Source organism: Salvelinus sp. IW2-2015, linkage group LG18 (assembly GCF_002910315.2).
Source record: "Salvelinus sp. IW2-2015 linkage group LG18, ASM291031v2, whole genome shotgun sequence".
NCBI classification, from domain to species: domain Eukaryota; kingdom Metazoa; phylum Chordata; class Actinopteri; order Salmoniformes; family Salmonidae; genus Salvelinus; species Salvelinus sp. IW2-2015.
In genome coordinates this window covers 6,909,162-6,925,368 of record NC_036858.1, presented here as the reverse complement: position 1 = coordinate 6,925,368, position 16,207 = coordinate 6,909,162, and the positions used below count along the sequence as shown (strand labels likewise).

The 16,207-nt window shown below is 41.3% G+C and overlaps 1 protein-coding gene and 1 pseudogene across 1 annotated transcript in view; both read right to left on the bottom strand.

Moving 5' to 3' along the window:
• The window catches only part of LOC111977577 (pleckstrin homology domain-containing family A member 1-like), a 41,690-nt pseudogene extending 40,166 nt beyond the window's left edge, over positions 1 to 1,524 (bottom strand).
• A 920-nt stretch (positions 1,525 to 2,444) lies between these two features.
• Positions 2,445 to 16,207, bottom strand: part of btbd16 (BTB (POZ) domain containing 16) — a 53,779-nt gene continuing 40,016 nt past the window's right edge. The window contains exons 5-16 of the mRNA XM_024007034.2: positions 15,404 to 15,532; positions 10,394 to 10,534; positions 10,082 to 10,193; positions 8,927 to 8,996; positions 8,457 to 8,587; positions 8,252 to 8,371; positions 7,955 to 8,046; positions 7,131 to 7,213; positions 6,951 to 7,025; positions 6,746 to 6,847; positions 6,231 to 6,419; positions 2,445 to 5,936 (exon numbers count right to left, since the gene is read on the bottom strand). Coding sequence (XP_023862802.1) covers positions 5,868 to 5,936; positions 6,231 to 6,419; positions 6,746 to 6,847; positions 6,951 to 7,025; positions 7,131 to 7,213; positions 7,955 to 8,046; positions 8,252 to 8,371; positions 8,457 to 8,587; positions 8,927 to 8,996; positions 10,082 to 10,193; positions 10,394 to 10,534; positions 15,404 to 15,532 — 1,313 coding nt within the window. The 3' untranslated portion in view covers positions 2,445 to 5,867. The remainder of the gene's footprint in view (positions 5,937 to 6,230; positions 6,420 to 6,745; positions 6,848 to 6,950; positions 7,026 to 7,130; positions 7,214 to 7,954; positions 8,047 to 8,251; positions 8,372 to 8,456; positions 8,588 to 8,926; positions 8,997 to 10,081; positions 10,194 to 10,393; positions 10,535 to 15,403; positions 15,533 to 16,207) is intronic.

The window sequence follows — 16,207 nt, the reverse complement described above, 5'->3', positions numbered from 1 at the left end:
AACCATGCTATTACACAAGTGAAACATCTGGAGCTCATGATATTTAATCAAACTCTTGTTATGAGAAACGAATCTACCAATTGACATTTAAAGGGGGAGAATCTGGCATATTGATACAGATTGAGGTATAGCTGGCTGGTATTGATATCAGATAAGCTAACATAGATCATACTGTAAGTATAGTAGCCTAAATAGCCTAGGCTACAGCGCATGAACGTGGTGTTTGTGAATTTGTAGGATGTATAGTCAGTCTACTGTTATATAGCAGTTCGTAACAATAACAGACTGAGGATAGTTCAGCATTCCACACAACCATAATACTTTCCTGATATGACGAGCAACACATCGATTTATATCATTCAATAAACAAGAGTGCGACAGTAACATGATAATTTATGAAGTAACTTTAATTCTAAAGATATATTCTGCTGATACATGTCTTGATACTGTGTATGATCGACTGAAGTCCGCTACTGGAAAAGTAGCTATGAATATTTACATTCAGGCTGCGTGCATAGTGCCTCGCGCGCGCTACTACATGCGCATACCAATCTACATTGTATCCCAACATCGAATGCTCCCACAATAAAGAACATTTGTGAATACTTACATATTTATGTTCTTTCGGAAATCCTATAGGCCTCTTGAGAAATCTTTTAGGATGAACCGAAAGGAGTTTCAGCCCATCTCTCCACGGATATTTCCTACATATTCCAATGCTTAGGTAGAGGGCAGGGGCGTGGAGCAGAGCGATTACAATTTTTTTTGGGTGCCGCAAAGAATTATGGTAGGAGTAGTATTAATATTTGTATGCAGCAGGCCAACCTCTATGAGGCCACATTATTCAATTGTATTCAACTGCCTTAGTTCAACTGTAAGTCGCTTTGGATAAAAAAAAAAGTGTCTGTTGAATGGCATATACTGTATTTCAAACTTCTAATGGCACAGATTAATTCAAACCTATCATACTTTTGCATATTTGGTATATTCTATTATGTTGACTTCTATTCTATTCTACTCCATTTCTGATCCCTTAAATTCTATTCTGTTGACTTCTATTCTATTCTACTCTATTTCTGATCACTTCTTTTCTATTCTATTCTACTCCATTCCGATCCCTTACATTCTATTATGTTGACTTCTACTCCATTCTGATCCCTTCTATTATATTCTATTGACTTCTATTCTATTCTACGCTACTCCATTCTGATCCCTTCTATTATATTCTATTGACTTCTATTCTATTCTACTCTACTCGATTCTGATCCCTTATATTCTATTATGTTCCCTGAAAAGCCACTAAGGTCCTTTGCCAGCAGAATTCTAACCTATTAAAGGCTCTTATATCCCCTCTAAATAAACTCTTTCACATTGCCTCCCAGTAAAAGAGGATGCCTGCAAGAGATCCAATGCTTTGATCCTTGGCCAGAGTACCCCAGTTATTTCCTGATCAACACTTCCCTGACAGTTGAGGACATGCACTTTGATGGAAATATGTGCCATATATCCCTCTCTATTGTCACTAATTGGGGTGGAACCTGGGACTGGATGAATGCAAAAAAAGAAACAACATCTGGTTTATCATTTTACATTTCACAGGGGAACTTCCTAGCCCTCAACTGGTCCTTAATGTACAGTAGGATGGAGAGCATTTCCGCGATTAGACAGTAGGGTCTTTGTGAAGATGTGAGTTTAAGAGAGTTTAACGATGTGAGCAAAATGCACACTCATGCTAAAACGGGCAGACAGTGTGACCTACAACCCTCTCGTACCCACTCACACTCACTGTGGGAGCTGTGCACTGCATTTCCACTACAGTGCATTTCTAGTCTCTCTAACCTAAAAATGAGATCATAGGTTCAAAAGAAGAGATCTGGATATACTGTACATGAAATGTGTTTTTTGAGCCATCGCTTAATCAGTCCATGACAGTCCCTTGTGATTTGAGTACAAGACTGCAGACATCAGTTTTTCTATGGCAATTAGCTCACCTAAGTGGTCAGTAAATTATGCACAGCATCCATTCCTGACATGATGGGTGTTGCACAGTAGTTGAGAGTGAAAAAAAAAATACTACAGTTTTCTATAAAATACTTTAGTACGTACTATAGAATTCTATCAAAGTCTGTAGTAAACCGTAGTATACTGTAAAAAAAACTATACTTCACACTATAGTATTCTTCAATCATGTGTGGTACTCACTATATCATGTTGTAGTACACTGTAGAATGCTATACTCCACACTGTAGTATCCCTCAATCATGTGTAGTACTTGCTACATAATTTTGTAGAATACTATAGTAAATACTACAGTATTATCCACAAAAAGACTGTAGTAAATAATACAGAAATGTCCGCCAAAACACAAGTTTTTTTTACAATAGTAATGCTACAGTATTTAATTTGCATATACCCCACCTATTCCCCTCTCCCATCCACCAATTCCTGCCACCCATGAATGAGAAACATACATGCCAAGTATAGACAATACTGATTTTTTTTTTCTTCCTGAAGATCATTGAAAGGACCAGAAGTGCTAAACTCTCTGTTTAGACTCCAGACCTATCTACTGGTTATGGACAATTTGCTATTTTTGTACTTGTCAGGTAGGTTTCCTCAAGGAGAAAGACCCCATTTCCATATCAAAGATAATAAAACAAAAACACTATAGTAAATACTACAGCATACTACAGTCATGTCTGCAAAAACACTACAGTATATAAATATAGTAATACTACAGTATTTATACCATAGTAAACTATCATATTTGTTCATGTGGAGTTGTTGGTTACCAGAGCCAMAAAGTGGGTGGAGAAAATTTGCACAGCCTTAGGCAGCATGGAGCAGCAGAGTAAACCCACTTCTGAATCTGCAATGGTCCGGTCTGAAACAACTACTCAGTGCTGAGCTGGGGATGGGATGGTCCACGATAGGAGCTACTGGATTGAACTCTTGCTTCCTTCAGGGCAGTCTGCCCATGTGAAAAAACATCAAYGACAGAGAAACCATGCTTTTCCCTTTTCCTCATCCAATTGGAGCGCTCTTAAAACAATAGCCATGCATGGAACATACTGTATTTCCTGAGTGGGCGAGCTGAAGGGCCTGAGGTTATGTACTCTATTTTGAGCAATAGAAAGTTTAGGTCAGTGGACAGCTTAACAATAAGTGTTTTATGGTGTAATTTGCCATTCCTGCTTACGTTTCGTAAATTAATCAAACAAACATTTGGAATTGAGATGTACGTGTCGCATTTTAGTTGAACTGGCATCACTCATACTAATACAGAAATGAGAGATTTGGAGTCTTGGCAGGCCCTGCTAAGGACCTGCTGACAGTGTAAAACTTTACATCTTACAAACATCCAATCACAGCATGTGCTCCTGCCAGGTGTATATACAGTACCAGTCAAAAGTTTGGACACACCTACTCATTCAAGGGTTTTTCAGTGGGAGTCCCATTTGGCGGCGCACCATTGGCCCAGCGTCATCCGGGTTAGGGTTTGGCCGGGGTAGGCTGTCATTGAAAATAAGAATTTTTCTTAACTGACTTTCCTAGTTAAATAATAGTTAAATAAAAAATTAAACGAATAATAGCGAAGACATAAAAACTATGAAATAACAGATGGCATCATGTAGTAACCAAAAAAGTGTTAAACAAATCAAAATATATTTTATATTTGAGATTCTTCAAAGTAGCCACCCTTTGCCTTGATGACAGCTTTGCACACTCTTGGCATTCTCTCAACCAGCTTCATAAAGAATGCCTTTCCAACAGTCTTGAAGGAGTTCCCACATATGCTGAGCATTTGTTGGCTGCTTTTCCTTCACTCTGCGGTCCAACTCATCCCAAACCATCTTAATTGGGTTGAGGTCAGGTGATTGTGGAGGACAGGTAATCTGATGCAGCACTCCATCACTCTCCTTCTTGGTCAAATAGCCCTTACACAGCCTGGAGGTGTGTTGAGTCATTGTCCAGTTGAAAAAAAAATGATAGTCCCACTAAGCGCAAACCAGATGGGATGGCGTATTGCTGCAGAATGCTGTGGTAGCCATGCTGGTTAAGTGTGCCTTGAATTAAATTAAATTAAATAAATCACTGGCAGAGTCACCAGCAAAGCACCCCCACACTATCACACCTCCTCTGCCATGTTTTACGGTGGGAACCACACATGCAGAGATCATCCGTTCACCTACTCTGCGTCTCATTAACACACAGCGGTTAGAAGCAAAAATCTCAAATTTGGACTCAGACCAAAGGACAGATTTCCACCGGTCTAACGTCCATTGCTCGTGTTTCTTGGCCCAAGCAAGTCTCTTCTTCTTATTGGTGTCCTTTAGTAGTGATTTCTTTGCAGCAATTCAACCATGAAGGCCTGATTCACGCAGTCTCCTCTGAACAGTTGATGTTGAGATGTGTCTGTTACTTGAACTCTGTGAAGCATTTATTTGGGCAGCAATTTCTGAGGTGCAGTTAACTCTAATAAACTTATCCTTTGCAGCAGAGGTAACTATGGGTCTTCCTTTCCTGTGGCGGCCATCATGAGAGCCAGTTTCATCATAGCACTTGATGGTTTTTGCAACTGCACTTGAAGAAACTTTCAAAGTTCTTGAAATTTTCCAGATTGACTGACCTTCATGTGTTCAAGTAATGATGGACTGTCATTTATTTTTGTTTATTTGAGCTGTTCTTGCCATAATATAGACTTGGTATTTTACCAAATAGGGCTAACGTCTGTATTCCACCACTACCTTGTCACAACACAACGCATTAAGGAAAGAAATTCCACAAATTAACTTTTAACAAGGCACACCTGTTAATTGAAATGCATTCCAGGTGATTACCTCATGAAGTTGGTTGAGAGAATGCCAAGAGTGTGCAAAGCTGTCATTAAGGCAAAGGGTGGCTACTTTGAAGAATCTCAAATATAAAATATATTTTGATTTGTTTAACACTTTTTTGGTTACTACATGATTCCATATGTGTTATTCTATAGTTTTGATGTCTTCACTAGTATTCTACAATGTAGAAAATAGTAAAATAAAGAAAAAACCTTGAATGAGTAGGTGTGTCCAAACTTTTGACTGGTACTGTAAATACAAACCATGTTTATCATTCACTAAAGAGTTCGCCAATAAACCTCTGCTTTCCTGGGCAACTCTACCTGTGTGTTTTCTCAGCTGTACATGACCCTACAGTACCTCCACTGGTCAGAATGTTGCCCACTGACAGTCAGCGTTTTTCGGACACAGAGAGACTCATTACTCTGCTTCCTGGTTGAGTAGAGACCTTAACCACAAGGAGCAACAGTTATAAAGCCTCCAGACAGCCTACAGGCCAACAACTTCCTTCAAAGAGCTCTCTTCCAGGACAAGGTTTGCAACACCCCTTGTGGTTAGGATACATTACAGCTGGCACAGACTGCATCCCAAGTGGCACCCTATTCCCTTTATAGTGCACTACTTTTGACCAGGACCCATAGGACCCAGGTCAAACTGTATAGGGAATAGGGTGCCATTTGGGACACAACCTCATACTGCCAAGTGATGTGAAAGTGCATGAATCATATTACTATAATTGTGTCCCTTGTACCTCGACAGACCATTACCTGTGTCAGTGGAAGAAGCAAGTGTCCAAGACTACTATTTTACCTGATTTGGTCAACGGGATTTGATTTGATTTGGGCAGCGCATTGAGCATGGTTTGGGTTAAAACAGGCTGCGTGCCTAACAGATAGTCTTTGAAGTGGCTTTCTTCTTTTCTATCAAGGCTACCCCACTAAGACAAGTCTTCCTGGATACTTTTAATCAGGCAGGAAGTGTGATGTTTACGTGTGATAACGAGCACCATGAAGACTGTCTGGCAGGGGATCAGACTGCAGCGAAGGCCAGGGCGAAGGTCACGAAGATGGGCAAGCTGAGGCCCCTCACTTTAAACACCTGCACACAGAGGGAAGAGGTACAGCAGTTCAGATAGTAGACCCCTCTAAATACAACAGAAATAAAATGCACTGTTAGCTAGTATCCAAGTCAAACCTCGTGAAGTTTCTTTGCTTAAGCTACATTTTCGCCCCCAGAAATAGCAATTTACTTGTATCCAACGAATGTGAAAAATCATAACATTGCAATTCTCATATCATTAAAGTACTAGACCCTATCTCCTGTCCTGAAATCACCCAGCCACCGATTCCCTCCTCCTTGTTCCTGCATCAATCCGTCCTCATCCTTCCATACCTGGCTCTTGCAGGTGCGCTTGGTCAGGCCAAACTCCTGGTTGATGGGACCACTGTTGAACTCCTGCCACTGGCCGTGCACATGGGCCTGCACGTTGATCTGATAGGACAAGGCCCGCTCTGTCATCATACTGAAAGGATGCCTCTCACACGCCCGCACAGACATGGCAGGGTCCCAGTGTTTCAGTCTCTGCAGTGGATACACAGGTACACAGCCATTCACCCGTCAGTCTCTGCAGTGTTTCCTGGTGTAATTTATCTGCTGGTTATTACTTATAACCCTGCCAGAGGAGACTGGTGGGATGAGCTATAGGTGGATGGGATCATTGTAATGGCTGGAATGGAATTCATGGAACGGTGTCAAATGTGGTTTCCATTACATTAAATTCATTCCATTCCAGTCTTTACAATGAGCCCATCCTCCTATAGCTCCTCCCAGCAGCCTCCTCTGAACCGTGCCATAGGCACTCAAGAGCAAATGTCCCGATTTGAGATGCAGTGTTGATGCACCCTGACCTGCAGAGAGAAGCCATGCGAGTCCAGCTCTCCTATGCTGGCTGCTTTAAGTAGGAAGTAGAAGCCATACAGTCCAATGGTTCGTGTGCAGTATTGAGGCTCCTGTAGGACGACACCAAGACAATAGCGCCAATGACTTACACAACTGATTCCTTTTCAACTTGCACCATTTTGCAGAGTTACAGAGTTAAGTGAGATGGCTTACCCTCTCAATGACCATGCCGAAGCGCACTGCTTGTTGGGAGAAATCTGTTACTTGCATGTCTCCTCCACTGTGGAGCTGGGATGGGGAGAACGAGGGAGAAAGAGAGCTACGTCCACGAGCAGATTGTCAAACAGTATGATCCTCTTATATTCTTAGGTGTGCCTGTCTACATGAACTCACAGTGTAGTAGTGCTTGGAGAAGATGAGGAGCAGCCAGGACTGAGGAAAGACATGGATCTGCTGCATCTCCTCTAGATGGGCTCCTGGAGGGGGTCAAAGGTTAGGGTTCGCCATCAAGCAAACACTCACTCGCCAAAATATCACTCACATTTACCCTTTCACTCTAACACAAATGAATTCTTAACAATTCAAAAGTAACTTCGTGAAAACAGTTAATACCTAAACATAATCATAACCCACCAATGATAATCTATTGCAACTCGTCTGAGATGCATTTCATGTTAACGAATACAATCAGTTCCTCAAGTCAATAAAAACGAAAAGACATCTGCAGTTTCAGAATGAATCAGATTCCAGGAATCGAAGCAAAGGATGGAAACGTGTTATTTGCCTGGGAGCATGCCCACTTCGCCCAGGGTGTGTACTGTGTATGATTTGATCAGTTCTGCTTATCAGAATCATACTGGTTAGAGTCACGTTGCGTGGTTCTATAATATCAAACTGTTTTTTAAACTGGCAGCTCTCCTATGGACCGCTGGTCTTCTGGCACCCGCAGCAACACATTTTATGTGTCTCCAGCTGCATGATGGTTCGGACACGGGTGCCAGAGTGATGTAGTCACATACCGAGGCCGCGGCCAACAGGTCTGGCTTTAGTTTAGAGTCCTTCCCCTTACACCATTGCAACATAGTAATGATGAACACATTGTACTATGAAACTTAACAAATAAACATAACAACAGCAAAACAGACTTGATGTTTTCTAGGTTTTASTGTTATGTCATCGAGCTGTGAAAGGTCGATGGACTTGGCGTTGTCACTCACGTTGAGTGATGCCATGTAAGCGAAGGGCCCGGAAGAGAATGGTGAACCTCTGTCCCACAGGCTGTTCCAAGAAGACGCCAGCCCTTGGCCAACTGGAGTAAGAGAGTGAGAGAGAGATAAATAACGAGAGATAAGCTTGTGGGGCAGTGTAGTTACATGTCTACCAGAGTCAATGTTCAAACAAACAGGCCTAACATGCTACTCATGGACAGTAGTCTACGAATTCCATCCACTTGAACGACATACAATTAAACTTACGCCTGATGACTACCACCTTGAGCTCTGTGTGATCAGTACCTGGAGAAGAAGGTCATAATGAACCTATGGGAGGGAAGGATCTGAGCTGCAGGGTTGAACTGTAGGAATACCCAGTACAGCACTGTCTTCAGGAGCTGGTACTCACAGGCAGCAAAGACCCTGGAGAAGGCGATAGAAAACCAACATTGTGAGTTATGACTAGGGATAGGGTGTTGTTTAAGTTGGACCTTACTCTAGCAGCTACCTGGGTGAACTTAGGGTCTTGTGGAGAAGTTCAAAGGGTAAGTCTCTCAGGTAGATGAAACATGTCAACTCAGTCACCAGGTAAAGCTCCAACCATCGCTCACACGCTCTCTGAAGACTGGTCTCCTTAAACTGAACCACACGGAGAAATAGGCAAACACACACACACACACACACACACACACACACACACACACACACACACACACACACACACACACACACACACACACACACACACACACACACACACACACACACACACACACACACACACACACACAAACACACACACACACAAAAACATATACCATCATAAAAAACGTCACATAGAAAACAACATAGACAAACGTGGATGGACATATTCAGACAGCAGTGCATTTATGTGTTTGAGGTGATTTGGCTCCCCCTAGTGTATATTTTTGAGCAGTAACTTTTAGTACTACTTCACACACCAGTAGTGCAGCTTACCTTGCAGGACACGCGATGAAAGATACACACAGTGGAGGAGCTGATCTTATTTATCATCTCTGTTAAGCACCTGTCAATCACACACATATCTGTCACCTCATAATAAACTTCTGCTTTATTTATGATACACCCACATGAAAACATACTATAGTGTATACTATGGTAGGAATACTGTAGTGTTTTTGTGGACTTTACTGTAGTGTTTACAGTTTGCTATAAGAAACACAATATATGGTCTATACTTGGCATGTAGGTTTCTCACTTACGGGTGGCACAAATTGGGATATGGGGGAGGGGAATGGGTATACTATAGAAAAAAAAACAGTTTTTGTGGACTGTAGTGTTTTTGCTGAAATGTCAGTGTTTTTTTGTGGATAATACTGTAGTATTTACAATAGTATTCTACAGTATACTACAAAATTCAATAGCGAGTACTGAACAAGGGATACTACAGTGTGTAGTATAGTACTCTACAGTATACTACAGTTTACTACAGAATTCTATAGTAAGTACTGTAGTATTCTATTGTAAACTGAAGTGTTTTTTTTATGTGGGCACCCAGGGTGACTAAGTGACCGGGTGCGACTCTTGTAAGGGTGTTGGTGATTTCAAGCTTACAGTACATTCAGGACAAGCTGAGGAAATAAGGCCAATGTCGACATGGATTCATCTCATTCAAACCCATCCCCACCCAGTTTCATGGACATGAATCAACCAGTTCAACTGGGCCAAATTAGGTCCCACAAGAGATGGGCGTGTATTCTGGAGGCATCATAGTATCATAAGTTATCCAATGTGACATACATGTATACAAGTAGGGAAAAGTTCATTCCTGTTCCTCCTTGACCTTGTTTTTGTTGAAAAGAGGATTAACCCGTTTTGGCTGAGTGATGGCCCGTTTTTGCACGCCACAGCATTGTTTTACAACACAATGATCCTCCCAACGGTGTTGCTGGACAGTGTTACGTAGCAACGTTCAAACATGGAACTTGGTGACCCACAGGGGTGCACGTACTTGTTCTAACCCAGCACTAGCATGTCAGATTCAACTACTCATCAAGCACTTGATTAGTTCAATCAGGTGTGTTAGTGTTACAAATATRCACTCCTATGKGTTCCCCAGGACTAGTARTGTGGTGTGGTAGTCCGGCTCACCTCTGGAAAAGGTGTGGCAGGCCCAGCAGGGCGGCGGTAGAGAGCACCCCCTCTCCCCAGTGTTCAGGACATGCCTCTGGGTTATAGAGGGTCCTGAGGGCAAAGGAGAGGGCTGGGGGAAACCACAGGGTTAAAAGTCTGACCATTAATTTCATTCATCAGCTGTGAGTATACTGTATGAGCGATATGGGTACATGAACTGTCATTGAACCAAATGTACYGTTTGTCAATGGAAAATAGGATTTACCTATTTGTCCCTGAGGGGAAATTTGTCTTGGATGTATGTCATGGGTGTATGATTCTTGTAGCTACCCTCTTTGGTGACGGTGGCTTCTTTCACAGAGAGTTGGAGGACCAGGGGGCCTGCGGGTTTCTTCCCATTCTGTCTGTCTCTGCTGGAGTTGCTGCTGCCAGGTCGGCTGTATGACTTGTCTTTCCCACTCTYACCACTTCCTGGTCCATGCAAGAAGAGGCACATGCTACAACTACTGTACTTCTGAAGTAATCAGATTACATACAGTTGAAGTCGGAAGTTTACATACATCTTAGCCAAATACATTTAAACTCAGTTTTTCACAATTCCTGACATTTAATCCTTGTAAAAATTCCCTGTTTTAGGTCAGTTAGGATCACCACTTTATTTTAAGARTGTGAAATGTCAGAATAATAGTAGAGAGAATGATTTATTTCAGCTTYTATTTCTTTCATYACATTCCCAGTGGGTCAGAAGTTTACATACACTCAATTAGTATTTGGTAGCATTGCCTTCAAATTGTTTAACTTGGGTCAAACGTTTTGGGTAGCCTTCCACAAGCTTCCCACAATAAGTTAGGTGAATTTTGGCCCATTCCTCCTGACAGAGCTGGTGTAACTGAGTCAGGTTTGCAGGCCTCCTTGCTCGCACACGCTTTTTCAGTTCTACCCACACATTTTCTATAGGATTGAGGTCAGGGCTTTGTGATGGCCACTCCAATACCTTGACTTTGTTGTCCCTAAGCCATTTTGCCACAACTTTGGAAGTATGCTTGGGGTCATTGTCCATTTGGAAGAACCATTTGCGACCAAGCTTTAACTTCCTGACTGACAGCGCTACAGGGAGACAGGATGGACAGCTGATCGTCCTCGTATCCACATAATTTTCCTGCCTCATGATGCCATCTATTTTGTGAAGTGCACCAGTCCCTTCTGCAGCTAAGCACCCCAAAAACATGGTGCTGCCACTCCCGTGCTTCACGGTTGGGATGGTGTTCTTCGGCTTGCAAGCCTCCCCCTTTTTCCTCCAAACATAACGATGGTCATTATTCCTGAGAAGTATAACGGCTGCGTGGTCCCATGGTGTTTATACTTGCGTACTATTGTTTGTACAGATGAACATGGTACCTTCAGCCGTTTAGAAATTGCTCCCAAGGATGAACCAGACTTGTGGAGGTCCACAATTTTTTTTCTGAGGTCTTGGCTGATTTCTTTTGATTTTCCCATGATGTCAAGCAAAGAGACACTGAGTTTGAAGGTAAGCCTTGAAATACATCCACAGGTACACCTSCAATTGACTCAAATTATGTCTGTTAGCCTATCAGAAGCTTCTAAAGCCATGACATCGTTTCCTGGAATTTTCCAACCTTTTTTCGAAAGGCATGGTCAACTTAGTGTAAATTTCTGACCAACTGGAATTGTGATACAGTGAGTTATAAGTGAAATAATCTGTCTGTAAACAATTGTTGGAAAAATGACTTGTGTCATGCACAAAGTAGATGTCCTAACCGACATGAAAAAACTATAGTTTGTTAACAAGAAATTTGTGGAGTGGTTGTAAAACAAGTTTTAATGACTCCAACCTAAGTGTACGTAAACTTCCGACTTCAACTGTAGATATTTACACAACTGTACACAAAGACACACTTAAAGATACACCTAAGATGCAAATCTAGCAATGATAAGGCAGTGAAAAATAACCACTCCCAATAATCTAATCACATACTGTATGTCTATGCGGAAGGGACTAATGCAAACCAGCTGTCTGAATTCCGGATTGTCTCTATAAAACATTATATAGAGGTGTTAATTCCTCACAAATGTCCTAAAAATGTCGTCAGAGGACAAGCATTTGGCACTCARCTTCTGTGAATAGGRCCAACCCAGCTAGCACATTTTGTTCTGAGAACCATATGTTTCTTAGAGCTTGGTGAGAGTGTGGTTGTCCTATGGTTATTTTGCATACAACCTTCCCACAACTTTGTAGGAATGGTGCAGGTTAGTTGCTTGGCTTTGGAACATTGTCAGCACATTTAAGGAACTTGACAAAAAAAATGTTATTTTCTTGGTATTTCATTACTGAACAGAACGTTTACTAAACGTTCAAACATGGTGAAATTTAATTTCAGTTTTGGTAATGTTCTAGGAATGTTTGCCAACTGATTTGACATTGAGAATGTTCTCAAATAGTCCAGAGAACGTCAAGAAACAATGCTTCTAACATTTCCTACAAGTTTCCTCATGGTTCTATAAGATCTAAGGGCCCGGGGCTGGGTTTCTACTAAGCTAACATATGGAATTGTTTTAAGAAGGTCATACCAACGATCATTTAGCTATTTGATTTGGAWTTTTTTATTTTATTTTATTTGGAATCCTCTTCCCATTGGTTTTTAAGAGATTATCAAATACTTTWWWAAATATATATTTTGGATACTTACAGGGGTCTTAAAAACCAATGGGAAGAGGATTTAGGTGAGCAACTTTCAGATTAAATTTGGCAGAATATGCTTCAGAGAACACATTCTTCATCTATTTGTCAAAGAGAGATAAAAAAAAAAGTTAATTGGCTGCATTGGTCAAATGCAAAATKATCCAAGATTAGATCAGAAATAGATCCCACGTGTTACCGACGTAAGCAGGCTCCTGCTACTTTATTGCAYATGTTCTGGACAAAAGTGACAGATTTCTGGATATCCATTTTTGAGATGTTTTCTAATTTAGTGGAGAGGCCTATAAACCTTCTGCTTTTTTTTCATTACTAGGAATGGCACCACAGGAGGCCCCTCTAAACAGTTCTATGGGCAACATACTGGCATGTACTACTCTTCTAGCTAGACGTCTTATACTATTTAAGTGAAAGGATAGGTTTCCTCCTAGTTTTAACCATTGGATAAAGGAAGTTATGCAACATCTCAAGCTAGAGAAAATGCACTACTCCGTTAGGGGATCTGCATTACATTTTATAATATCTGGCAACCTTTCCTATCCTTTGTAGAAGACATGGACCCAGTTAGACATGGAAGACATAAACCAACCCAAGTTAGAATTTGTATAACTACTCTTCTTTATTTTTTTTTGATTATATCTTAGTTTTTTTTGTTATTTGATTATATTATAAAAATTATATTTAAATTCTTTAAGTCTGGTATTGGGGTGGGGCTCTGTTGGAGAATGGGGGGGTTGGGGTGGGTTTGATTTGGTAGAGGATCTGTGTGTGTTCTGTTGGAGCAAGGGGGGTTAGGGTGGGTTTGATTTGGTAGGGGATCTGTGTGTGTTCTGTTGGAGCAAGGGGGGTTAGGGTGGGTTTGATTTGGTAGGGGATCTGTGTGTGTTCTGTCCTTTACCTGTTCTGTTTGTATTATCTGTATTATCATAAAAAATGCCAAATAAAAATACCTTTGAGAAAGAAAAAAAAACAGGAAATACTTATTGCTATTAGCCCAAAGAAATACATTGAATAACATATTCATGAATGCTAATTGATCTTCGTGATGCACGGACATCGACTCTAAGTTTTAAAGTCATGTTCTCAAATTGTTCTGAGAACTATAAGAAAACTTTCCATAAAAACCACAAGAACCACCACCATGCCCACACCGGACGCGTGCGATCACATGTGCCATCGTGCGCAAATTGATTTTGTCCCCCCACACCAAACACGATCACAACACGCAGGTTGAAATATCAAAACAAACTCTGAACCAATTATATTAATTTGGAGACAGGTCGAAAAGCAATACACATTTATGGCAATTTAGCTAGCGAGCTTACAGTTGCTAGCTAATTTGTCCTATTTAGCTAGCTTGCTGTTGCTAGTTAATTTGTCCTAGGATATAAACGTTGAGTTGTTATTTTACCTGAAATGCACAAGGTCCTCTACTCCGACAATTAATCCTCACATAAATCTGTCAACCGAATCGTTTCTAGTCATCCCTCCTTCTTCTAGGCTTTTTCTTCTTTGGACTTTTTATGGTGATTGGCATCTAACTTTCATAATAAGGTGTATTAACACAACTGACCGACCTCAGTTCATCTTTCAATCACCCACGTGGGTATAACCAATGAGGAGATGGCACGTGGGTATATGCTTCTATAAACCAATGAGGAGATGGGAGAGGCAGGACTTGCACCGCGTTCAGCGTCACAAATAGAACTGACTTCAACTTTAGCGCTTGGCAACACAGACGCTTGTTGGCACGCGCAAGCAGTGTGGGTGCAATGATTGAATAACATGTATGTGTACATTTATTCTGCAACGCACGCGACGCGAGCGGTGTGGTCAGGATATAAGAATGTTATTTAAAAACATATACATTCTGTTCTCAGCATCAACAAAACTCTATCCTCTTTCTTTGTTTAGTGCGTTCAGCTCCATTTGGTGACCCAGTGGACTAATTCCATGGATAGAGGACAGTAGATTATAGGTTCGAATCTCACTGATGCCGTGTCACAATAAAAAATAAATGTGTTTGTGTGATTAATGCCTGAAGAAATTAATTTCTATGTGTCCTATCTGTACTTGGAGTTCAAAAAAGTTACCCCAAAATAAGCTAGCAGTGTTATTAAAAGTCTTACTGAAAYGTTCCGCAAAAGTTAAGGAAGTTATTAAAAAACTACAAATAACCTATAAGTTCCATTCTCAGAACGTTAATAAAACCTCTCAGGAAAACTTTCAAAGGAACCAGAGTAAAATGTTCTCAGAACCTCCCTGCAACCTAAAATAAACATTCCCAGAACAGACAACATTTTCACTTCAGTTCTCAGAAAGTAAAATAAAAAAAATCTGTTTTACCGGTGAGGAAACTTATGGCTTCATTCCTACAACCAATGGGAAACGGAAAATGTACGTTTCCACAACTTCCAAGGAGCCAAATGTGCTAGCTGGGAAGTCCGTCTCCCACAATACATAAGACCAGAGAGAGGATGCAGAGACATTAGGGTTGTAATACTCTTATCTCCAACACACAGCACAGATAACACTAAAAAGTATAGCAAAGTCAGTAAGAGATGCAGAGATACTGTAATCAGATCAGAACTCTGGCCTCTGGGAGACACATTTAAGCAGCGCACCTGCTCTGTCCTGAAGGCTCCTTGCCCTCTGCTGTCTGGTTGACATGTAGAGGTCGCTTAGGGTGCCTGACTTGGTGAGATTAGGGCAGTGCAGCTCCCACTGGCTTCCCAGGCACTCCAGCACCACGTCTGACAACAAACAGACAACACACTGAGCCAGGCAAGTTTTTGCTTTTGTTGTTGTTGTTGACGTTACGTTTGCTGACAGCTCCCACTGCTACGGTTTCATGACCTTTCATGGCACATTTTTGTAACTGGGGGTCGTCAACCTTTCAGTGAGACAGCACCCTCCAAGAATTTTGTTACTTTACTTTAAAAAATGGTCCATTACATATTTCACCTCATTAAAAAGAGCAAGAGGGGAGAAAATAAATGGAAACAACATTCATGGAGAGAGAAAGAGAGAGCGAGAGAAAGAGAGAGAGAGAAAGAGGGAGAGAAAAAGAAAGAGAGACAGAGAGAGAGAGAGAGAGAAAGAGAGAGAGAGAGAAAGAGGGAAAGAGGGAAAGAGAGAGAGACAGAGAAAGAGGGAGAGACAGAGAGAGAGACAGAGCTGCATTTCCTGACAAAATGTAAAAAACATTTAAAAAATGGAGTGTCATTTCCCCAAATTTGATCCCCTTATTCAAGGTTTCAAAGACCTCTCTGGTGAGGATAGGCTACCCGTCCTGTTGGGGGAGGACGCAGAGAGCTGTTGGTTGGCAGCACACTACATTGCTGCCTGCCATAAGATGAGGGACAGTGTCTGACAAACCAACCTGCACATGTCCTCTATGCTTATTGTTATTGTTCAATGTATGGTTA